The 25,378-nt window shown below is 40.7% G+C and overlaps 1 protein-coding gene and 1 long non-coding RNA gene across 2 annotated transcripts in view; one reads left to right on the top strand and one right to left on the bottom strand.

Moving 5' to 3' along the window:
- Positions 1-780: 780 nt before the first annotated feature.
- LOC128073137 (uncharacterized) lies at positions 781-9,640 on the top strand. The gene is made up of 2 exons (XR_008202631.1): positions 781-1,066; positions 7,951-9,640. It is a non-coding gene; the product is annotated as an uncharacterized LOC128073137 (long non-coding RNA).
- A 4,774-nt stretch (positions 9,641-14,414) lies between these two features.
- The window catches only part of DCP1B (decapping mRNA 1B), a 42,085-nt gene continuing 31,121 nt past the window's right edge, over positions 14,415-25,378 (bottom strand). The window contains exons 7-9 of the mRNA XM_052667575.1: positions 24,247-25,083; positions 17,586-17,834; positions 14,415-15,370 (exon numbers count right to left, since the gene is read on the bottom strand). Of these exons, the coding sequence (XP_052523535.1) occupies positions 15,290-15,370; positions 17,586-17,834; positions 24,247-25,083 (1,167 nt within the window). The 3' untranslated portion in view covers positions 14,415-15,289. The remainder of the gene's footprint in view (positions 15,371-17,585; positions 17,835-24,246; positions 25,084-25,378) is intronic.

Genomic DNA, 25,378 nt, shown 5'->3' with positions numbered 1-25,378 from the left:
AGCTCTGCTGCATGGCTGGGAGAGCACATCTCAGAGCATTGTGACTTATTTTTTGATCAATGCAGTCACTGCATGTGCAAATACCATCACTTTTTGTTCGCTTCTGCTGACTGTGTTAGCTCTTCTGTCCTGCAGCAGGCTGTCATGTGCAGGCCACCTCAGCTGTCCAGCCCGTGGGATGCTGCAGGGGAAGGGAACACGGCTGCTGCTTCTCTTTGCTCTGTGATGTTTCTTGTTTTCCCTGCCCACACAACTTGCTGATTCCTTCTGAAGTGCTGCTGATGGGGGAGGGGGACATTTGGGCTGGATGGAGGGATTTCTGTTTGCTACAAACAGAAATTGCAGGATGCAGAAAGGACAAAGACTTCAGTGGTATGTGGCTGAGTCTCTGCCCGTGCCTCTCTACTTCTGCAACTGCCATAAACCCACTGTGTAACCATTTGTCACTGCAGTTTTAGATGGAGATGATAGTATTTCCTTCTCTCCTTTTTGCAAGGGTAATTTTTATAAAAGCACTTTGTATCTATCTAGGTCTTTGCAGGAGAGCATTCTTACAGTGACGTTGGAGACATACAAAATATACACAAGAAACATCCTTTAAAATCATGTAAGAGCTCTCATCCAAAGATGTTTAAGCGGATTATGAAATCACCGCTATTGTCGATATTTTCTAAAAAAAACAAAGAGCAGATCACAGTGTTTTAAATGTGGGAATGGAATGCTGTTTCTGCATTGGATACTGGAAAGGGCAATTGATCTGAAGCAGTAGAACCCAAAGTGTTTGTATTCTGTAGCTTGTCCTTAGAAATAGCTGATGTGAAAAGTAGAAACACCATATACGTATTAGTAACATATTTTAGAAACATAATTACTGAATGATGTGACAAATTCTTTCTCACAAAGCTGCAATAGATTTTGAGTGTTCTAAACAAGCTTTCAAGGAGCCAAGGCCTTTACACAAAGCAGGACTGTCCCACTCTGTGGGAAGGTTAGGATGTCACAGGCAGGCTCCAAGATACTCCCCTCTATCCTCCTTCCAAGCTTGTCTGTGTGCAAGGACAAACAGGTGATGAACACAGTGACCAAGTGTGAAGGGAACAAATGCTAGAGGGTAATTAAATAATTAAGAGGTTTATGTTTATGTTTGAATTGCAAAGCAGGTGTCTGAAAGCAATGACCAGGTGTTGAGAGAGCAATTGTTAGAAAGTAATTAACTAATTAAGAAATTTATGTTTGGATGGCAAGGATTTGTGTTTACTGGGTACTTGTGTGATCAGTGAAGCCTCGCAAAAGAGTGTGAACCTGCAGTACTCAGCCAATGAGGAACCAGGGGAGAAAGAGATAAGGGTCGGGCAGTAGGGAATAAAAGATGTAAGGCTGTTTTCTGTGTGCACTCCTGCTTGCAGGAGGCCCACCATTGCAACTGCAAATGAAATCTGCTTTGTCAGAGATACTGTCCTGGAAAATTATTTGGTTATTTCCAGCCATTTGGGGGCTTGTCTGGGATTATGATTGCCTCTTGGGGGTCTCCCCCGCTGCCCTGGACAGGATAGGTGCACCCCGCTGATTTCAGCGGTCCAGTCTGGGTGGTGAGGTGACTCCCTGGGACGGTCGATAGGAAACTAAGACTGCTACTTACATAAAGGACGGGCTCTGTGAAAGCCAAGGGGCAGGTAGGCACGGGTGCTGGCCATTGTGACCCAGTAACTTCGTGCACGGACCAAGGTAAGGGAATTTAATTCTTGCCTTGGGGGTCGGTTGAGACTCTTGAGTGTGTGTGACTGGGACGCACTTCAGTGCGAAGCGAGTGCGGAGTCCCGACCTGCGGTTCTGTTGTCCCGCGAGGGGCGCGGCCAGGGGCGGACGGAGCGGCTGTTGGTGAAAGGAGGAGTCTCGGGAGGGGGCTGTTGGTGTGCGGTGCCCTGCGCACCTGACGAAGTGCCAGCAGTGCACCCCTATTAATCTGAGATAGGAGTACAGCACTCTGGGGGGATTGGGCCCAAAATCTGAGAATGGGGGTCTGGTAACCTGTGAGCTGGGGAGTTCATGGTAGCATTCTGGAGGTAATAGGAGCTCCCGAGAGCCGGGGAAAAGGGTCCCCAAAATCGTGCCTATAGATAGCCCTTGGGAGAAGTGCTTCAGAACTGGAAAACCAACCCCAAAACTAGGGACAAAGACAGGAAAGAGATGTTTAAATACGGTGCACAGATATGGCCTAGAGAGCCTTTACAGGGAAAATGAGTATTTTGGCCAAAATACAGATCTGACAAAGATTGGACCTGTCAGATTTTGAATTCGTATGTAAGGAATGAAACTCCCTTGTCGGAGGAAGAAACAGAATATGCTGCTTGTTGGACACAAGAGGTCAGTCTACTGCTAGCAAAGAAAGGTTCGGATCAGGAAGAAGAGGAATTAGGAAAGAAAACTAATCAATGGGATTCCCTAGAGAACCTATCCCCCCCCCATATAACTCTAGTGTAGTACAAGAGGTGACAGTCACTCCCCCAGAAGAACAAGAGAAGAGCCATAGAGTCATTTCACAAGAAAGAGGGCATGCTGGGCTCAGAAGAGAGTTAGAACAATGTAAGAGGGATATTGAAAACTTTCCTTTCCCTGATACTGACCAGATTAACACCTCCATGTACACCTGATGGGAGGTCCCACTGGGACAGGGGCAAATAGGTATATAAACTCCCCACTCACTAGCGGAGAGGTCAGAAATTTTAAGAAGGAAATGAAATCCTTAATTGAGGATCCTGTAGCAGTAGCAGAACAATTGGACCAATTTCTGGGTCCTAACCTGTACTCATGGATGGAATTAGTGTCTATCATGGGTATATTGTTTACTGGAAAGGAAAGAGTTATGATCAGGCGAGCTGCTATGCAAGAATAGGAAAAGAATAATCCCCCTGGACACCTTGGGATGGTTCCAGCAGAGCAAAAATACCCAGTGGAAGACCTTAACTGGGACTGTAATAATGCACAACATCAGCAAAACATGAAGGACTTGCGAGATACAATAATAGCTGGAATTAAGGAGGCTGTGCCTAAGTCCTGGAATCTCACTAAGGCATTTGAGGTTCAGCAGAATAAGGATGATTTTCTAGTGATTTTCTAGGAAGGCTTAGAGACAGAATGAGAGAATACTCAGGAATGAATTCTGAGCATCCTGTAGCACAAAGCCTCCTTAAGGTGAATTTTGTAACTAAGGTGTGGCCAGACATACAGAAAAAACTTCAAAAGATACAAGGATGGAATACAAGGGCTAGGTTAATGGTTTCCACAGTTGATCGTGTATTGAAACAAAGAATGAATAATAGGGAAAGGAAAATAGAAGAGAGGTTGAGTTCTGAAGGGTGGCAAAGAGAAGGAAAATGACGAGGATATCGATCTAGGCCTCAGTCAGAGAATAGTGAAAAGAGGTGTTTCAGGTGTGGTAGGGTTGGACATATAAAGAGAAACTGCCCAGAGTGGAAGAGAAAGGAGACGTTACTAGCTGCTTTAAACTGAGAATAGGGGTGCCAGGGGCTCTTGAAAATTTGGTCCCACTAGGAGCCCTTGGTAAATATGAAAGTGGGACCTGAAGAGGAGGATATTGTATTTTTAGTTGATACTGGGGCAGCTTGGTCATCGCTGGCTCATAAAGTGTCAGGGCTCAAATTAACAAATGAGACTCTAAAGACAATGAGGGTAGAGGGGACTGGGATGACAGCAGCACTTTTTGAAAAGACTGACTTGAGATTAGGGAATAGGACAACAACAGGACAATTATTTATGTGCCTGATGCAGGGACTAATTTGCTGGGGAGAGATCTTATGATGAAATTGGGAATACAAATAACAACCTGTCAGGAGGGAATTGTAGTATCAATGAATGTGTTAACTGAGGCAGATGAGAAAGAGATAGATCCCGTGGTCTGGGTAAAAGAAGGGAATGGGGGAGGGGAGGAAGGGGGCTGAAAATAACTCCTTAAAAATAAAGTTGCAGGAAAAATACAAGACCATAAGACAGAAACAATACACAATTCCTTTAGAGGGACGTATTGGGCTTAAACCTGTGATACAAGGATTACTGAAGGATGGGTCTCTGGAACCATGTATGTCGACTTTCAATACCCCCATTCTACTAGTAAAGAAACCTGATGGCTCCTATTGATTAGTCCAAGACCAGAGAAAAATTAATGAAATAGTACAGAAATGACATCCAGTGGTTCCAAACTCATATACCTTGATGAGTAAAATCCCAAATGAAGATGAATGGTTCAGTGTTACAGATCTAAAGGGTGCCCGTTGGTCTTGTCCCCTGGATCTGGAGAGCAGAAATATATTTGCCTTTGAGTGGGAAGATTCTGAGAGAGGATGAAAACAACAGTATCTGTGGATGGTTCTGCCTCAGGGGTTTGAAGAGTCACCAAATCTGTTTGAACAAGTTTTGGAGCAAATATTAGAACACTTTCAGCCACCATAGGGATTATCGCTCCTACAATATGTGGATGATCTCTTCTTGTCAGGAGCAGAAAAAGCAGATGTTAAAAAAGCTACAAATGAACTGCTAAACTAAACTAGGGAAACAGGGACTGAGAGTCTCAAAGAATAAACTATAAGTAGAAAAAGAAGTTAGATATTTGGGACACCTGGTTTCTGAGGGAAAAGGGGTGATCTGTAGGATCACCCCAGAGATAATTCAGGGAATTGTTGAACTACCCTTGCCCAGAACAAAGAGGGAATTGAGAAAATTCCTAGAGGTAGTAGGATAGTGCAGACTCTGGATAGAAGCATATGCTTAGAAAACCAAAGGGTTATACCTTAAATTATTAGATGAGGAACCCAACACCCTTGAGCAGACTGCCAAGAAAAAGGAGTTGATAGAGGAATTAAAACAGAATCTAATTCCAGCCCCAGTCCTAGCTCCCCCTGCACTGAATAAACCTTTCCAGCTCTTTGTTACTGTAGATCAAGGGGCAGCCCTGGGAATGCTAACCCAGGAATGGGAGAACAAGCATCAGCCTGTGGCATATCTATCTAAGCTACTGGATCCAATATCTTGGAGATGGCCAGAATGTATCCAAGCTGTAGCAGTGACTGCTCTTCTGGTAGAAGAGAGCAGAAAATTGACTTTCGGGAGACGCTTGGTAGTCACTACCCCACATCAGGTGTAAACTATTTTAACTCAGAAGGCTGGAAGATGGTTAACTGACTCTAGAATTCTGGAATACGAGACAATCTTAATGGAGAAAAATGACTTAGTGCTAACAACTGAATCTTGCCTAATCCAGCTATATTCTTGTGGAAAGGGGAGGAGAAAAAAGAAAATGTAGAGCATAGTTGCTTGGATTTAATTGAGTATCAGACAAGAGTAAGATCTGACCTGCAAGACACCCCCCTTGAGGAAGGAAAGCTTTTGTTTATCTACTGGTCTTCAAGGGTGGTGCAAGGAAAAAGACACAATGGATGTGCTGTAATAGAGGGGGCAAAAGAGGAGGTGAGAGAGATGGGCCGGCTGCCTAATGATTGGTCAGCACAGACATAGAATCATAGAATCACCAAGGTTGGAAAAGACCTAAAAGATCATCCAGTCCAACTGTTCAGCTATCACCAATAGCTCCAACTAAACCATGTCTCTCAACACAACATCCAGCCTTTCCTTGAACACCCCCAGGGTCAGTGACTCCACCACCTCCCTGGGCAGTCCATGTGAATTATATATATATATACATAATATATATATATAATTATATATAGACATGTGAATTATATGCCTTGAACCAAGCATTTCATCTCCTTAAAGGAGAGGAGGGAACCATATATACTGATTCAAGGTATGCGTATGGAGAGGTACACACTTTTGGAAAAATTTGGGAGGAACGAGGATTAATCAACAGTGAAGGAAAGGAATTGCTTCATGAGGACCCATCAGACAAGTTCTAGAAAATTTACTGCTACCCACTGAAACTGCAATAGTGTATGTCAAAGGGCATCAGAAGGGGAATTGGATTATTGCCCAAGGTAACCAAGCAGCATATAAAGCAGCCCATTGGCAGCCCAATGAGGCTGCTTGACAATCAACAATTATTATGAATTATCTTGTGCCTGAGGTATCACCTCTTCCCAAAACAGATATTCAGAGAAAAAGAAAAGGAAACTCTTAGGAACTTAGGGGCCACGGAGTCTGAGGGAAGGTGGATGGGAGAGAAGTATTAAACAAGGCAGTGACAAGAGAAGTTTTAATCATCTTGCATAAAGGGAGTCATTGGGGAGTGCAAGCTCTGAGTGATGGTGTTCTGTGGAAATATGTAAGCATGGGGATATATACTCTGGTAAACAGGTCTGTAGGGGGTGTGTAGTATGCCAGAAAGTAAATAATAAGGCTATTAGAAATCAACCTGAAGGGGGGAGAGAGCTGGGAACTTGACCATTCCAAAGTATTCAAGTAGATTTTACAGAACTTCACACCCCCTGGCACTCATCACCATTGGGAAAAGGAGAAAGAATGAATCAGACGATAAGGAAACATCTGACTAAGTTGGTCCTAGAGACTCAACTCCTTTGGACCAAGTGCTTGCCTCTAGTACTTCTCTGAATCTGGACAGCACCAAGAAAGGATGTGGGGGTTTCTCCATATGAAATGTTATTTGAGTTACCATTTTACCATTTCTAGGAAAGAAAAATGAGATACCACAGTTTGAAACTAAAGATATATTTCTTAAAAACTATGTACTCAGATTGTCTTCCTCACTATCATCTCTCAGGATCTGAGGACTGTTAGCACAAACACCACCTCTGGAATTTCCAATTTATCCATTCCAAGCTGGAGACTGGGTCCTGATCCAGACCTGGAAGGAGACAAAGCTGCAACCTGACTGGGAAGGGCCATTCCAAGTATTTCTAATGATGGAATGAATTTAAGACTAGAAATCAAATTGCTGCAGGATTTGAGTCGCTGTTCTGGTGGGTGACAATTTACAAAAATGTAGAGTGGATAAACTACATCTATTACAATCAACAGAGATAAACTATACAGGTATAAACTATACCAAGGAGGCAGTAAAGAGAATTGCAGAACAATTGGATGCTACAAGTAGGATGGCCTGGGAAAATAGGACCGCCCTAAATATATTAGCTGAAAAAGGGTGTGTGTGTGTGTAATGTTAGGCACTCGTTGTTGCACCTTCATCCCTAATAACACAGCCCCAGATGGCACAGTAACTGAAGGGGGCTTACTACTCTTGCTGATGAATTGGCAGAAAACTCAGGAATAAATACTTCTATCACTGGGTGGTTGGAGTCCTGGTTTGGCAAATGGAAAGGGATGATTGTGTCCATATTTACTTCCTTGGTTGTAGTAGCAGGAGTCCTGGTGGCCATCGGTTGCTGTATTATCCCCTGCGTGAGGGGGCTGGTACAGCAATTAATTGAAACTGCGCTGCTGAAGCAAACCATAATGGAGCCGCTACTGTACTTGGATAAAATGATGGTACTAGAAGAAATGGAGGATGAAGAAAGTGAAGAAGGCTTTAAAATCGTATCTTAGAAAAGAATTGCAGAAATCAACACTGTAAAAAAAAAAAAAAAAAAAAAAAAAAAAAAAAAGCGGAATTGTGGGAAGTTGTTTCTGCATTGGATACTGGAAAGGGCAATGGATCTGAAGAAGTAGAACATAAAGTGTTTGTATTCTGTAGCTTGTCCTTAGAAATAGCTGATGTGAAAAGTAGAAACACCATATACGTATTAGTAACATATTTTAGAAACATAATTACTGAATGATGTGACAAATTCTTTCTCACAAAGCTGCAATAGATTTTGAGTGCTCTAAACAAGCTTTCAAGGAGCCAAGGCCTTTACACAAAGCAGGACTGTCCCACTCTGTGGGAAGGTTAGGATGTCACAGGCAGGCTCCAAGATACTCCTCTCTATCCTCCTTCCAAGCTTGTCTGTGTGCAAGGACAAACAGGTGGTCAACACAGTGACCAAGTGTGAAGGGAACAAATGCTAGAGGGTAATTAAATAATTAAGAGGTTTATGTTTATGTTTGAATTGCAAAGCAGGTGTCTGAAAGCAATGACCAGGTGTTGAGAGAGCAATTGTTAGAAAGTAATTAACTAATTAAGAAATTTGTGTTTGGATGGCAAGGATTTGTGTTTACTGGGTACTTGTGTGATCAGTGAAGCCTCGCAAAAGAGTGTGAACCTGCAGTACTCAGCCAATGAGGAACCAGGGGAGAAAGGGATAAGGGTCGGGCAGTAGGGAATAAAAGATGTAAGGCTGTTTTCTGTGTGCACTCCTGCTTGCAGGAGGCCCACCATTGCAACTGCAAATGAGATCTGCTTTATCAGAGATACCGTCCTGGAAAATTATGTGGATATTTCCATCAATATTGACCAGAAGTTTTGTGTCCCTTTGTTCTGTACTCAGTCTTCCCCATCCCACCATCCCCGTATTCAGACCTGCTACCTCAGTGCCCGTGTTATTAAGCATGTTGTTATGCTGTGATGTGAAGAAACCACAACCTTCCTCCTTGTGTCACCTCTTAAGCTGGTATTTGAATTCTTCTCATTTTGGTAGCTTATTCCTTCAAAGTATGCACTTTGTGAAGTGCTCTGCTTTGCAGTGCCTGCTCTGTTTCAGCTGCCTGCTGATGGCTCAGAGATTAGCGCTCACTGTCTTCACCTTTGGTTACCTGGCTGCTTCTGGGCACTTTGCACTGAAGAACTTTCAACTGCTGGATTTAACAGCCCCCTGCAGTGAGGGATTAGCTTAGCTCGTGTCTCTTCTGAACTGTAACCTTCAAATTTCTCCTTTAATACAATGGAGTGAAAGTTTTCCTGGATGAAATTGAGTTTCATCTGTGCTTTTCCATCTCCCTTCATCCTTTTCCAATTTTCGCACCCACTTCTGTCCCACAGGTGAGCTGAAAATTCCCAGCTTACCCTTCTGTTTATAATTCATTGTCATTTCAAAGAGTTCACTGCATTTTTTTGAGCATATTGCCAGCATACATAACTGTCAGTCAAGGGAGTGAACTGGAGATCTTTGATCTTCCTTGCATTTCTGCTCATTCCTTCTAACCTTCCCTTGACAAACCTCCTTTATGATTCCTGCAGGGACTTTTTTCAAAGATAACGATTTCATTTGTTACAGTAATCACCAGTCTTTCTCCGATCAGTTCTACCAATACTGCTGAGACATTCCTAAGATGCAGGACACGTTTTTAGTGGGATGTGATCCATCTGAAAGTAGCACAAAGTGAGCACTTGTGATTGCTCACATGGAAGATGTGGGCAAACATCCCCCTGTGATCAGCTGCTTTGGAGGAAAAGGAGGTGGAGATTACAGGAACTGTGGCTGGGGTAGGAAACAGAACTGGAAGCACTGGGTTTGGGTCTTTAGATAGAGAAATATGGAGACAGTAGATCCCAAGAGGGTGAGACAGCAGGGACAAACAGCAGATTGTGCATTTCTACCCTGTTGCCAAACACTAAGCATTAAGTACAAGAACCCTAGAAACAGGCTGTGATTCTCCAACATGGCTGATCCTCTCATTCCAACACTTGGCCACAGCTCCATAGGAGAGGATAGCAAGTGCAGGACTGGCCCAGTAAATACCCAAGCATAAAAAAAAAAAAAATAAAAAAAACCCAAAATACCACTTTCTTAGAGGAATGAGAAATGCAGGCACTTCTGCTAAGTGGTAGGTCTGGGGCTACTGCTCTAAGGGGAAAGGAGGAGGCTGTTAGTGATCCAGGCTGCTAAGCAGCAGTAAAAATGAAAGAAGACAGAGCTTCTGTCCCCAGCCCTGCGCTGGGAGTGCTGCCAGGAGTATGCATGTTCCTTCCTGCTCTCCTTCTATCTGTAGTATTTACAGGCAAGTGCTGGAGAAAACCACAGAGTTGTATCTTTTTGTAGAGACATAATATCTATCATTATTTCATAGGTTTCATAAGTAGATTTCAGATATCAGGTGAAGAAATGTGGTACTGATAGCTGCACCCAAAGCTCTTTGCTGTAAAAGAGATGCATACCAGCAGTGTTCAAGAGAAAGCGCAGGAGTTCTGCACTCAGCTGATGGGCCTATGATGCAGGCTGGCAATATGTGGGCAAGAAAGGAATTAATAACTGTGTAGGATCCAGCCAACATTCAGCATCCCTCTGTATGCAGAGTAGCACCCGTAGAGCCTTGGTTCCTTCATCATTTGAAAGTGAACCACTATCTTACTAGTAGTAAAATGAGTTGCGATCCTTTCTATTTCTTTTGGCTTTTGTCCACATGATCTGAGGGTTTTCTTTTTTTCTGCCTATTTTGACTAACGTTGTTAGTGCACACACATTGTCCTGAACTCAGAGCTTGCTTGACTTTCTGTGTCCAAACATAATAAAAAGGATTTTTATTCGTGACACAGTCTCAAAAATGTTTCTTTTTTTTTTATTTCTTGTCTGAGATTGCTGCCTTTAAAACACATACAGTGTCTTCCTATTGTATATACCAACTCGTTCACCCAAGCATCTGCTGTTTTGTGAGGCAAAGTAGGGGCTGCCTTTATGGTCAGCAGTTTCAACACAAGATGGTGGTGGTGCTGGGGAAGGTGCTTGCACAAGCTAACGTTAGATCAGTCAGCCTAATCTCCCAGGCCAAGTTAGGTCTGTGCTCAGGCTTGTCCTCAAGACAATCCTGTCTTTCCATTGCCTCTACAGAGAGATTAACCTCATGAACAATGCTTATCCTTAGTAGAGCTATTGCAGACACTCGCATGGACCTCCACATACAACCAAAGCAGGGCACAGCAGTGAAATCACATTTTGATCTTTGTGATATCTTCTGAGTATGAAGTGAAGAGGCGAAAGGCCTTTTGCTAAGTTTCACAAAAGCTGAAGTCAGCTTAAAGCAATAGATCAGCTCAGTCCTCCTGCTTCACTCTCTTCTCTGCAGACCCCACCCATGATTTATACGTAGGTCTGCTCTTCTCACAGTGACTCCATCAGCAGCTGGGCAGCAAGCAGGAGAGCTGTCAGCCCTCATCATACCCTGAGGTGTGACTCAGCGTGTCCTCTACTGGGGCACAGGTTGCCCAGAGAGGTGGTGGATGCCCCATCTCTGGAGACACCCAAGGTTGTGCTGGACGGGGCTCTGAGCAACCTGATCTACATGTGGGTGTTCCTGTTGATTGCAGGAGAGATTACCAGGTAGCTCCAACTGAAAAGCTTCTGTGATTCTATGAGTACATTTACCCCCTTGCCTCACCAATGCAGGTACCTGCACTGCTGCTCACCAAACTGATCTAGATTTAAAGCAGCATTGGTGTGGAGAGAGTCTTAAAATGCATCGTGGATAAACAGGTCCAGGTTACTATGAACCTGTCTTAGTCCAAATGAAAAGAAATATATTGGGAAAAGGAAGGAAAGCTGCACACTCCCACACCAGCCTAAGTGTGGGTATGGGCCAGTCTGCCTCTACAGCCAGTTTAAAGTGTTTATAAAGCCACAGTCTTTGTTTCTTCATCTGTGTCTTGCAGGATCACATTTCCTCCTGTTTATACATACCCAAACTTCCTCCTTTATTCCCAGTTCTGCTCAGCGCAGATTCATGCCCAGAGGTCAGAACAAGCTTGTTATGGATAACCATAGCAGTTTGGAAAAGGCCAGAAGTCATATGAGGCTCTTAAAAGTCCTTAGTCAGGATGAACAGTAAAGTCTATAATATGTTGACTGAGGATTAATTTTTTAGTGCATTATTCACTTTCAAGACTGGAATTTTATCTTTTCTCTAGGTTTCAGGAATCCCTCGGGGTAAAGCTGCTGCCTTCTCATAACATTTTCAACATTAGAGCCTCAAATGCTTGATGAAAAATGTCTTTTAATCTCATCTTTTCCCCAGCAAAGATCTCCAAGTTTGCTAAAATATTAACTATGGTTTTTAATATCCTAAAGGGACTGAGTTATCTAGAATTCTACTGCACTTATGACTGAAATTCAAAGCTCAACACATTGTAAACAGGCTGTCAGAGGAGATGAAGCATCCTGCCTATTCAGCCTCATGCTGCTCCTGGAAAATTTTTATTTTGTTGTACAGTTTTAATTATCCCCTTTGCAGCAACAACAAGGAAGCACAGACAGAGGAGCAATGAGGGCTAATGAATGAAAATCAAATTAAGGATTTGAATTTTCTGTGAAAATGGCCCGAGGAAAGGTTTGGATGACTTCACAGAATATTATGGGTTTCCATGATAAACACTGGCAGAATTAGTTACAGATTATGTTTCAGTATTTGAGTGACTTATCTCTCCAGTTCAATAGGAATGGAATTTTGTAAGAAAGCAAACAGTACTGAAGTGGAAACACTCTGAAATCCAGTATCAATTCAATGCCGAGACCGGGATTAATGTGTAAAGCACTGCTGCAACACTGGAAATTCTTGCAAAGTATCAACTCCCAACATATTTACTCTACTGGGAAAAAGAGAGAAGAAGAAAACTTAGCAGTGTATTAGATAAAACACATCAAAGAAAAAAAAAATACATGGAGATACTGTGGAAATGCCTTAATTAAAAGTAATGCTAGTGGTGTCTTACAACTGTGGCAAACAACCTGGGAACCTGAGTGTTCAGAACCACTCTAGTTTCAAGGTAAGGATCTATAAAACCTGACATAAACGTTCCAGTGTCATGCACAGATCTGACTGCCTAAAGAGACAGCCCCAGCTGATAAAAGGCTATGAGGCAGAATAATGTACATTTTCATCACTGCGTGAGGATCCTGCAGCTTTTCCATGGTACTGGAAGGTTCTGGCTGTATTTCTGAAAAAGTGTCTTTCTGTAATGGACTCTTCAGTTTACAGCAGAAAGAAGAGAGAATAGGGCAAGCACTTCTCTCTTCAGCATAGCACAGAACCAAAGTTCAGCCTCCAGCTCCCAAATGTCCCTGAAGAAGCTGATTTTGCCATCTAAAATAAAAAGCTGAACAACAAATTTGACTGCAATTCAGTTTTGTCAATACTTTTTATTCTTTCCTCTGTTGTCTTAGAATTCAGAGCTTTTCTTTCTGTTCTACCTTGTTACTTCTGTTACTGTTGGTAAGTATGCAAAGTCAACTAAAATGGCAGCTCCCTTACAAACTACCCTTATAAACACCCAAAAGGCAAGTGTACACTTCCCAGTCTCAGATACTCCCTAGAGCTCTGAGGATGAGAGAAAAACAGCTCCGTTGGCGTTACATGGTATAGCAGTAACTCAGAAAGAGAGCAGTGAGAAGAAATCTGGAATTAACTTTACTCTTGTCTGCTTTAAGATATGCTTCAGCTTGTTGACACGGTGCCAATATTACCATTGCCATGTGCATCAAGAGTTAACAGATATTTTTTTAGAAATACACCTTTTTAAAGTGATGTTATTCTGAAAAGCAATAAGTAAGGATGTTCTTAAAATTTGTGCATCAGATTTGTGGATTTGTGAAGGTTTTTTTTTTTTTTTTTTTTTGTTTTTGTTTTTTCAAATATAACTGTTTCTCCCATGACTAGAAAACCAATCAATCACAGACACAGTCAGAGATACTCAGGGATTATCTTTACCCACCAGTTACAGAAGGTTCTACATGTCAAATTAGGTCATAACTATGCAGCCCCGTCATTTCTAAATTGTACTCTCACAGATAATCCAGAGTCACAGACATTTTGCATGTGTTTCATTTCATACACACTCCTTTGTGCAGATTCCAACTTCTTTCACAGCAGAGAAGAAATTAGAATTAGGTCTTGCTGCCTTTAAGGTCTTTCTACCTGTGCAACACATTCTTTTCAGGGAACCCAATTTGGTAACAAATGGAACAAGAACACAACTTGCTCTCTATGAGCTACTTTGGAGAAGTTTAGCAGTTTGGTAGGCACAAATCTCTTGGGATTACTCACTTGTGTATAAAACAAGTAGTTCCTCACTTTTTTTTTGTTTGTTTGTTCACAAATTTGCCCAAGGAATGTGAGCAATGCTATTATCCCTCCCCAAAGGCCATATATATGGGGAATGGGGGTAACTATATAAACAGAATTACGCTAATTGAAACGTATGGCCCTATTTACACTGAAGAACCTTTCCCTCACAGCTGAGGCAGGTGAGCTATGCCTACATACCTACATCTGTAGCCCGCCCAGACAAGTGTATACTCATTTGTGCATTACAGGTCAGACTCTCTGCAGCCATAAAGGAAATATCTCCTCAGCAACAACTTGTGGTTCCTAAACTGTGGCAAACTTGCACTTAAGCAGGAGATGCTGATGAAAATATAGAGAAAATTTCTTTCAGCCACTTATTCTAATCTCATTAATGTCTCTTCTGCCAAGCGTAAGAACATTTTAAAGTCACAGAAATACAACTGATCCCAACAATTCTATATATACAGTCCACTGTAGAATAAAATGAAAACACCACAAAGTAGGGACTATCCATTTTATTTTCTTTAGAAATGGATCCATGAAACCACTGTGCTCCAGAAAAAAAGAAAAAAAAAAACACAGCACTTAAAAAAAACCCCAACTTAATAGAACTTTTACATCAGGTAGCCTCCCCCTTAACAAAGCTGCACGTTGCTTACAGTAACGCAGATTGGATCTGGAGTAATAGAAACATGAATCCATTGCCACCCCAAAGCTATGCTGATAGCAAGTACATTCACAAACAAAACCCTCCCCCCTAGTTCATCAAAACACCTGCAGAGTTCTACAGCTAGCTAAAAATATTTCTGTTAAAATAGAAAAAGATTTCTCTACAAAATTTTGGGGGATAGTCATGACATTTCTTCTAAATCTCTCTGCAGACAACTAAGTGAGGTGACATAACAGTTTACCTAAGACTTTCAGTTCCAAAATTCCACCGATTTTCACTTTCCTAAAAAAAAGTCCAACATTGCCACCATGTGGTCAGAAACGGGCATCGTTCATCGTGGAAGTCGCACGTGATATTGGAGGAAACGCACCCAGTCAATGAATAACCATGCTGTAAGTCAAAAACGAAACTGAACTCTGAGAACGGTGACTTTATGCAGGAAAACCAATTCTAAGTATGGGCCAGTCTACGAAAAATACTTTGCGATTAAGTCTTCAGCATTGTGACACTCCTCTCCCTGAAGGCACAATCCATTTCCACCCACTTGCTAACAAGCAAATTCTGTGTGTATGCAAAGCACCCAAGACCATTCCTTTCTTTAAATGTAACATTAGTTGAAAATTTGGAAGCCTTTTTTTTCCTGGGATTCAGGAAGTAAAATTTCGTTGTTTTTTTTTTTGTTGTTTTAAACCAACAAAACATCTTTCACATGGATTTCTTCATTGCTGCCTTTCTCACACTGAAGAGATACGCTTCATAAATAATGTTTAAGAAGTTGTCGTCGTTCTGAAAAACAAAACAACTGTTACTACAAAGGAGACATTTTTGAGTACACAGATAAGGTTCTTTTTTCATTTCACAGACAAAATACTTTTCAACCTTGCTCTGTCTTAAGAAGCAGACAACAGAAGGGCTATTTCCTGTACAAACATATATTCTATGGCTTGAACGTAATATATAACTGGATGGGAAGCACAATTTTATAAGTAGTAATGGATAGACAGAAAGTAAACTTTCTAAACTCACACTGATTTATCATGACTACACTGCTCTTGCATGATACTGCAAAGAATACAGCTCAGAGCAACCTGATCTAACTAACCTGATCTGACGCCCCTGTTCATTGCAAGGGAGTTGGACTAGATGATCTTTAAGGGTCCCTACCAACACTGAGGATTCCATGATATAATCCTGTAATTTATTCTCTTTGCCCCCATTTACCTAACAGTTTCCTTAAGTTTCTTCCATTAGTTCACTGATTATTTTAAGTGTCTCTGAAGGAATAGTGGAACACTTTGGGTTTTGCTCCTATGCTAAATCCTACCTGGACAAACACTTCTGTCTTGTTTATCACAGAACACCTTGGGCTTGAAGTAACTTCAAGTTCATCCAATTTCAACCCCATCCCAGAGGGAGGGCTGCGACCCATCCAACCTGGTCCTGACCGCCTGCAGGGATGGGGCACCCACATCTTCTCTGGGCAGCGTGGGCCAGGGCCTCACTGCTCTCTGAGTAACAAACTACTTTCTAACATCTCACATAAAATTCTTTTCTTTTAGTTTAAATCCATAAGCCCTTGTCCTATCACCATTAGACTGTTTAATTATTTTAGACTTAATGCTCCTACCACGAACTGCTCCTTTGGCTCTGCTGCGTGTTTAACTTTCCTCTTTACAAGACCAGTTTTTTCAAGAACTGGCAAACTCACATTAAGAAAAAGTGTCTTAAGTAGCTTACATAAACATATGAAGATAATTAAAATTCAGGGCAGTCCTTGAGGAAAACCAGGAGAAACTGAGATTGTAGTGTTATATAACTGAAAATGCTAGCTAAGAAGCTAGCGATCAGCATCATGTTATTAAGCAGTAAATAATTTCCAGGTAACACAGTTAATCCTAGCTGTCATCAAGAACAGCGGGACTGAAAATGCATTTTACAAATATAATCTCAGAGCACAGAATCTAGTTTTCTTTCACAAGTAGTCTCCTTTTCAATTTTGTACACAGTTTTCCTACTATCCAGATATTCTATGTACATAAGACAATCTATGTACATAAGACAAAATATTACGATACTTTTATTTTTAAATCCAACATAAAAATAAAGAGAAAAATGAGAAGAACATCTAATGTCTAAAAGACGCTATTTTATTTCTAGGTCTACAATTTAAACTTCATTTTATGTGAGTCACTTTAGCATTCCAATAAAGACATATCGCATTGCCAAGCCTTACAGGTATAGTTTGGCCTACAAATTAGACAATTCAACCCGTGCCTCCATTCATTATGTACTATAGCCAGTTCTTTAATTCTACAGTCTCAAACTCCACTCTTCAGGTATTAAGTTCAGAGCAAGTTACTGGAAAAAAAAAATCATAATCATTCATATAATCGCAGACCAGGAAACAATAATGTCCTATATGCTGTTAATGCTTTCTCAGATTTAAGCTCGAATAATTCTAGCAAGAGGAATTTTAGCATTTCAAGTAGAGAAGTACATAGAACAGATTAAACTAGCATGTTGTTACTTATAAACATAAATATGTTAACCTGTATTTTAAAGTTGCTCACATTTCCCATCTGAGTTGTTCTTGCTGCTAGCATGCCTCTTTGAAGTATTTGCCTGCTAAGATAACCAACCAACTTTGCTAGAAATTCAACAGGTATCTTTCCAGCTCTCAGGACAGCCTTTTGAAGCTTTCAGTCATCTTTATTCTTTTCCTTCAATTGTATCATCTCTTCCTAATCTCAAACTACATTGACTAATCACAGTGCATTTAAGCTAGCAGTATGCAAGAAGAGGCTATTACCTCCCTGGTCTATGGAATAGTGCTCAGTTAACACAGCAATAAAAAGCACGATTCCAGCACATACTTAATTACCCCCTTAGTCTCTAAACAGATGAATACAACTCTTTAGATGACCAGGTGCTTAAGTGACCAGGTGCTTATATTAAAATGGGAATAAAGGTTTAAATTGAAGTAGAACTCTTGGCACTTTACCTGGATCAGGTGTAGAAGTGTTTCCTGCAGCTGCATCTTTGTCACTGAGCTGCTGGTGATCACAGGTGGCTCTGGGGTTTGCAGTGGTAGGAGAAGGTTAGCAGAGCTGGCAGCAGGTTCTTGGTTTGATGCTGCTAACAGCCCACTTTCATTGGCTTTTGGTGCAGCAGGTGTGGGCTGAGTGAACACCATTGGGGACATCAATAAGGTAGGAGTCACAGTGGCAGGAATGCGCTGAGGTGAGATTACCTGTCCACATAAAAATTATCAATTAAATAACCTATTTAATTAATTGTATATGATTTGAGATGATTAAAGCTGCAGACTGATTAGCAACAGGTACAGAAACTGTGGGAGACTGGTATAGTCACATGAATCTCCAAGTTCAGGACTCCTATATGATTCAATTCCAGATTAAAAGGACCTCCATCCAAACTGTGAATGCAGTCATGAGTTCCAATACAATACAGTCTACCTGTCAGGCAAGTGATCTGAGTACAAAAGCATGTTATCACAGAAATCAGACTACTGCTGAATAATGAGCATTTTCAGAGAATGCAGCTGAGAAGTTTTCCATAAGGTCAGTAAGCCCTGAAGTTTGATAATATTCTTTCTTACTTGCAAATACCAATAATAAAGCTCAGTCTTTGTATCTAATACTAGAAAATACTTGCCAATTATCACTTTTGATATATGTACATATATATGTGTACACATACACATATATATGTGCATATATGTGCATACAAACTCCTCTATATTCTCTTTTTAAGCTAGGAGAAGTGAAACGAAATGGAGATTAAATGATTTATGTAAAGACCTGCAGTGAACTAGTGGCACTGTAAGAAACAGAACTGATTCCCAACCAATACTTAGCTCATCAAAATGGCCCTCAAAGAGAAGGAAAATCCAGACACTGCTGGAGTTCCACAAGTTGTCATATCCATGCCAACATGCAAATATGGGTGTCAAAGAATTTTTACATTTCAAATTTGCGATACATCTCAGAACTGAAAAACCTGCAGGATTAGTCAGCACTAGCAGATATAATATATGGCATAACAAAGTTTATTCACTAAGTTTGTAGATATTGAAACTTTCTGCTGGTAATTCTAGTAATAAATCCTTATCAGCTGTCTCCTCAGCATTCAAGCATCCAATCTTTTTTTTCAAGGAACAGAATGCACAAAGAAATTAGTTTGAGCCCTCCATGCTTGGAGCTGGAACATGATTTATTGCTATTCCATGAAGGTGAAAGGCTACAGCATCACTCCGCTCTGTGTCCTGAGTTACATTTCAATTTTGAAGAGAAATTAAGACTAAGAAAATAGATCTGAAGTTGATCTCCTAGGAGTGCAAGACAATGCACGTGAACATTAAAAAGCATTCTTTCTTTCACTGGTTCTCTTAGCCCTAGCCACAATTGCTCTACACAAGACATTTCTGAGCAATATTAGGCACCAGTACAAAAAGAATAGAATAATGAAGACTGAGATTTCATGCTCGCTGGTGCTAAATTGAAGGAAGCAGAAAGACTAGGGGCCAGGACACACCGACACACATTAGAAAGCATGCAATATGCGTCTCAGGCAAAAATCTCCCAGTACACTTTCTAGGTAAACATTGTTCCTCTGTTTCTCAAATACAGAATATTACTTAAAAATTCAACTCTCTACCTGCTACCTTTTTTTCTCCCCTGTGAGATGACAAAGTAAATAATCAAGTCTGTCTTACAAGCTCCTGAATGAATTAACAGTATTTCTAGCTTAATACAGGTTTGCTTCAGGAAGTAAAGTGGCACAGACATTTGTGCACCTATGCTTAAAAACCAATGCTCATTTTAGAGGAAAACCATCAGAAGTCCAGGGGGACATACCGATGTAGATTCAGACCTTCAGCATGTGCACACACATCTCCTGCAGATGTGCCTGTAGAAGATCGGCTGCCTCTGGACACTCATGACAGCATCTCTGACCTATTCATCCATGCAGCTTGAACAACTTCTCTTTAGTTTATCCCAAGTAAAACTGGTGGGTTACCTGAAATCAGATGATTTTTCCTAATGTGATTTAAAGAATGCATATGCTCTGCAGGGTAGGAGCCTACAGCAAAGGAGTGGTGGGGAGCAGCTGGAGGAGGTAAATTGTCTCACTAAGACAGGGAAACCTAAGACTGATGATGTCAAGGATCTAAATGATGAGTCCTTTGAAATCAAAAGACATTTACTCTTTAGAGTCTGAGACAAACAAACAAAATTTGACATGAATTATGTAACATAGTTACTACTGTCCAACATACATGTGTTTTGTTTTAACAGACATATCAAAAATTGTTTATTTTGTTCTGGATAGAAACAGCTTTTTGGAAGAGTTTTCCAATCATATGGATGGTATATGGAATAAGCAATGCTGCCATCTACTGGCGACAGAGCTAATATCTACAGCTTACTGCAGTATTTCAAGTACTTGCCTCAGAAGAATACACGTATCTTTTATTCTCAGCCCATACTAAGTGCTTTTGTGTGCAAACATTAAAATGTATTTTCTTTTGCTAAGAGATCATGCTCAAAGCTTCTGCCATTTAAAAAACTTATGTGTAAAAAAAAAAAACGTTTTAAAACATAAGGGCAAATTTTCAGTTTAAATTCAATTCAGATCACCTCCAGCCACCTGACAACTGATGCCCATCAGCAAATGTAGGGCACTGGACTGGCATCACTAGTGTGATTCCTACAGAGCAAAGCTTTTGCCAAGAGCACTGGAAACACTCTGTACAGACATACAACCTTCAAACCAGTCTTTTAGCCTTGAGTAATTTTGTACAAGGCATAACAGCCTTTCCAAAACACTACAGATCCCCTTCTTTCTCACAGAATCTAACAAGAGCAGCTTGTGCATCCAGCCTTCCCTGAATTAGCTCCAGCTTTTTCAGGTCAACACTTACATCTCTGAGTCACTAATAACAGAGTGGGAATCTACTGTCAGTTGTGCAGCAATAAAGTAAGAACAATGAAAAAATGTGCAAGATAGTCACTGCAGCACGTACTATTCCTCTTCTGAAGCACAAACGCTCACTAAGATATGTTTGATGTTGTGTATGGCTGCTAGCAGCTAGACATTACAGCTGGCAAATTCACATAACACCACGCACTAAGAAACACATGGCGCTCCTGTAATGGGAGACTGGGACCAGGCCCTGCTTCCTCTTTCTGCTTGTGCAAAATTCCACTTGCATCAAGCACTCCTGTGGAACATCAGCACCCGGGGGATGCCATGGGCTGTTTGTAGGGGCACTGTTTAGAGCTGAGAACACTTCATCTAGGAATGGCTCCAGAATTTTAAAAACAATTGCTGTTACAATACAGCCAATTATAATGCTAATCATAACATTGTTTTGTCTCTTGGGTATCATCCAGAAAATTTTAATTGATGCATAACTATCGAATTTGAGATTACATTTCATGACAAGTTTAACATATCTATTGCATTCTTCCTCGGCATGCTTATAATCTCATGCTGAAACTGCAGTTATGGTAACAGGTATCTTTGATGCAGGCATCACACCACTAGCTACTATGTACTGTACACACATTCAGAACATGTAACACAGTAGGTTTATGACATTTTTGACGGAAAATGCTCTATGAAATCAAGTGAGTGGTATATAACATAAGTGGACTTCTGAAGAAAAGATCAACTTGTGTCAAGGTTATTGTAAGCATTCTCCAAATCACAATTCTGATTAACATAAACACTTCAGCATGCATGAATCTATAATTGGCATAACTCATGCCTAATACTAAGCACATGTTTAAAAGCCCATTGCAGATTAATGCATTCTCATTGCATCCAAAGCACGTGTTACTCACTGTCTGCATAAGGAATACTTCTCAGAGTAGGGCTAGCATCAGACGAATGCTTCCAAGCATTATTCCTTAGCTTTTCATGTTTAGTTTTATTTTTTATACTTTTGTAACTGGTCTTTTCCTCTCCACGTGGGAGAGCGCAGTTCTTACACCATATGGAGATGCAGAAGCCAATTTAAAATTGGACTTGTAATGTGTCAATTGTGGAAAAGACTATTGCTTTAATTTTCTCAGCACTGCTGATAGATCTGGGATGTTCCTGTAATGTGATTTTTCCAAATAACAAAGACACTGTCCAGATACCCTTCTATTCCTGTCAAGCGTTTTAGCATTCACTTTTTTTGTGTGCTGGATTACAGTAAAAGATGCAATACCAAAAGATAAGTAATTACAGAGAACAAACCTTTTGCCATATTTGTCAGCAGAATCTACTTTGATCAATTTTGCATGAGCATGTGCAGATATATTGATGCCAACTCAATTTCACTCAAATGTCTGTCTGCAGGCGTGGCAGCGCTTAAAAGCTTTTGTCTATGGTATGGATGCGATTATAAAAACATTAACGTTGGTTTTAGAAGTTGTTTTGAATTGTTATCTTCAAGAATCTCTTCATATGGCAAATTCATGGTAATCTACGGGAATAAAGACTTGTTCCTTAATTCCTATCCTTTTTTTCCTTTTTTTTTTTTTGGGAGGGGGGAGGAGGGATGGGGAAGGCGGAATCTGCTGCATGTCAGAGAGGCCATTCCTTCCACATTGCAGAGATTTAGGGTCCCAAACAATTATTAGTCGTACTTTCATCATTTTTAGTCTGCTTATTAAGTTTGATTATTATTATTTTTATTCTATTTATACAAAAATGTGTCAAAAACTGATCTAATGCTGTTTCGATAGCAGCTGTAGCGCTGTCAGCATAGCCACTCCTAGGCAACTTCAATCTTTTTGGACTGCTCACAGCCATGCAAAGTGGGATTTAGAGTCTCTTCAGGTTTTTTTTTTTGTGTGTGTGTGTGTTTCTGTTTTTGTTCCTCCCTTTTAAAGCAAACTTGCAGCAATAATTCTAGTGGATGTGACTTCCAGTAAAAATTGTCCCTTCTCTCAAGCTATTGCTTTGTTTATACTAAAGCTGTAAAATTATTGTAACTGCATTATTAGTGAGATCCTCAGCTCCCTTTTCATACTGAAACTAATGCTGACATCAGTTTTTTTCTCAAATATACACAAAGTCATTAGCCTCATCAGCATCAATACGGATTTTTCATTTGAAAACACATCAAAATTTTTTCCCCACTCTCTACTGCACGTACTAGCTTATTATGCATAGCCTGGTACTTGCCTCATTTCAGTTTTATCTTCCAAGTAAGAATGTCTTAAGTCTCCACTCTATACGCGCATTTCCCAGTGAATTGGACAATTTCTTTCATTTGTAGCAGGCAAGTTCCATTCCCAGCAAAAACAGTAAATCACTGTGATTCTAGATCCTCTTTCTATTCATTAGCATTTCACTGGAAAGTCAGATTGCCATCTGTATGCAACTGATCCTGAAAAATTTCAGTGACTAATCCACCAAACGCTCCTTCACACAGATTCAAAATCATGCTAGTTTAATTGGAAGAATTAAAATAATGGTGGCTATTCGTTCTATCAAATTCATCTTCCTCTGACCTCTCTCATGAAATTAGAAATCATGATCTGTCAGTGTTTATAACAGATGTAGCCCACGTGGCCCTTAATTGTTAAATGGCTATTTCAGGCTCCTCAGGTGAAAAATAGCTTTCTAGCAATAAGGAGGATATTTGGAACAATAGTGTTTCATTCAGTTATTTAAGAAGTTGCAGTAGATAAGCAGCAGAAAAAATAATGATTTATAATTTGGGCAAGTAACTTGTAGACTCCAACACAATATAAGGCTTATGGATTCTGTATCTCCTATAAAGGAAGTAAAAGGGACTTTAATGCTCATCCTCAAGCAGAGCACACATGAAGACATTCAAACGTGGAAGTTCCTACAAAGAAAGACACTGTTAGCAGTGAGCAGTTGTCTAGGATTAGACACTTAGTAATCACATTTGAGGTTCTCCTGAAGGACAGAAAAATGTATTAAGTAGAGACGCGTCATCTCTTGATGTGTCCTGAATTTTCTGGCCCCAATACCAGGGGCACAATCAAAAGAACTCAGTATTTTGGAGATTTGCTTTTTTTTTTTTTTTTTTTCCCCCCTCTTTTTAAGACTTTCATGCACAGGGCAAATTTTCGAAACAATATTTATTGAATAAAAAACCAAAACTGCTGTACAGTTTGGGGTAGCGGTTATGGTCCAAGACAATGAATTCAGCAACGTAAAAATAATTTGAAAGCCTGTTGTTAGAAAGCAAGCATCCTGTCAGCATCTTTAGCACTTTCAGCAACTGGCACAAAAAGGAACACTTACCTGCACAGAAAAAGTAATGACTAATTTTGTGAGGAAGAAATACTATTATACTCAAAACGTTACAAAGAATGGCCACTGAAACCTACATGCCATTTCTAAACATGTCTGAAAAACAAAGAAAAGCTACATAAATACTACCCCTTGTCATTACTGATGTACAAGAGACATCTCCTTTGGTATTTAGAATATCACTGCTTAGTAAATTAGAACTTCCTTATGCTGTTGATAAATTATCACCTGCAAAATGAGTCACGTGTGCAAGACAGCAACACATAGTAAGGCAGAAAGAAGAATATACTGGCCAAAAAGAAACAGAGAATGGCCTCTAAAAACTTAGAAAACTGCTTCTGAACTTGTTTATTTACCTGAAAGAGAGAGCTCTGCTTCTCCGTACCCGGTGCCTTTTCTATCCAGGAATCCAGTGGTTTCAAGGTGTTGGTGTTCTGACTAACAACAGGAAACTTAGCTGCCAAGGTTGGTCTGCTGGATACATGCAACTGTTCTTGTTGCACGATCTGGAGCTTCTTCAATAACTCCTGAGGTGATATCACCCCAGAATTGGCTGTCTGATTGCCAGAGAGAGAAACTGGCTGTCTAGGAAGTTTGGACTGTTCTTTACCAAGCGTCTGAGACTCTAAAGTCTGACCTGGCAGGGAACCATTGAAATATACCAAAGGTGGCTGGGTCACATTATTCATCTGTGCTGCTGGTGCTCCAACAGCAGCAGGAGTCCTGCTGAACACAGAAGCCGTTGAGTTCACAGATCCTGTTGCACTGGGATCCATTTTAGTCATCGACCCTGACTGACTCTGCAATTTCTGTAACAAGCTCTGAGTACCAGCAGCATCCTGAACTACGTGAGATGTTGCAACGCCACAAGAAGTCACAGGCTGGAAGAGTCCTGTGAAAGTCTCACCCACAGGGTGGATATTGCCATTTTCACAGAGTCGGTTCTCAGGAAACTCAGCAAGCGGGTGAAGGTCTGTCCCACGCACCATCAGCTTTTGAATAGCAGGGCAAAGCTGTTTCTCTGCACAGGGAGAATGCCTGCTAGGTTCTTCATAGGACAGAGAACGTACCACACCCTGCCTAACAGGAAGGTTCTCTTGATGCTGTTTATTAAGTGGTTCTGTGACATCTGTTTTCTCTTGTTTTCCAAACAGGGCTGTCAAAGACAAGTGTTGTGGTTCAGGATCCGCATTCTGCAAAGGGACAAAGAAAAAAATCTTAAGTGTAGTTATGTCACGCATAAATAACATTAAGTGGTGACAATATTTAGCCAGCAGTATTCAAGAAAAAGCCAAGAGAACTGCTATGCTCTTTTCTCCCTAGAGAATTTCTAATAGTTCAGTCACATCAGAAGGGCAAGAAAACAGTTGTCAAGCTGCTAATGTGGGAGAAAACCAGTGCATCTGAAAGATAGCAGTGGTTTCACTTTAAATACCATAAAAGAGCACCTACCCTTCCAGCCATCCGTACAACATTAATAAAGAACAA

The sequence above is a fragment of the Tympanuchus pallidicinctus genome, unplaced genomic scaffold, assembly GCF_026119805.1.
Source record: "Tympanuchus pallidicinctus isolate F22 unplaced genomic scaffold, pur_lepc_1.0 scaffold8, whole genome shotgun sequence".
Classification (NCBI taxonomy): Eukaryota; Metazoa; Chordata; class Aves; order Galliformes; family Phasianidae; genus Tympanuchus; species Tympanuchus pallidicinctus.
The sequence above is the reverse complement of the archived record's forward strand: the minus strand, read 5'-3'. Positions and strand labels throughout refer to the sequence as shown.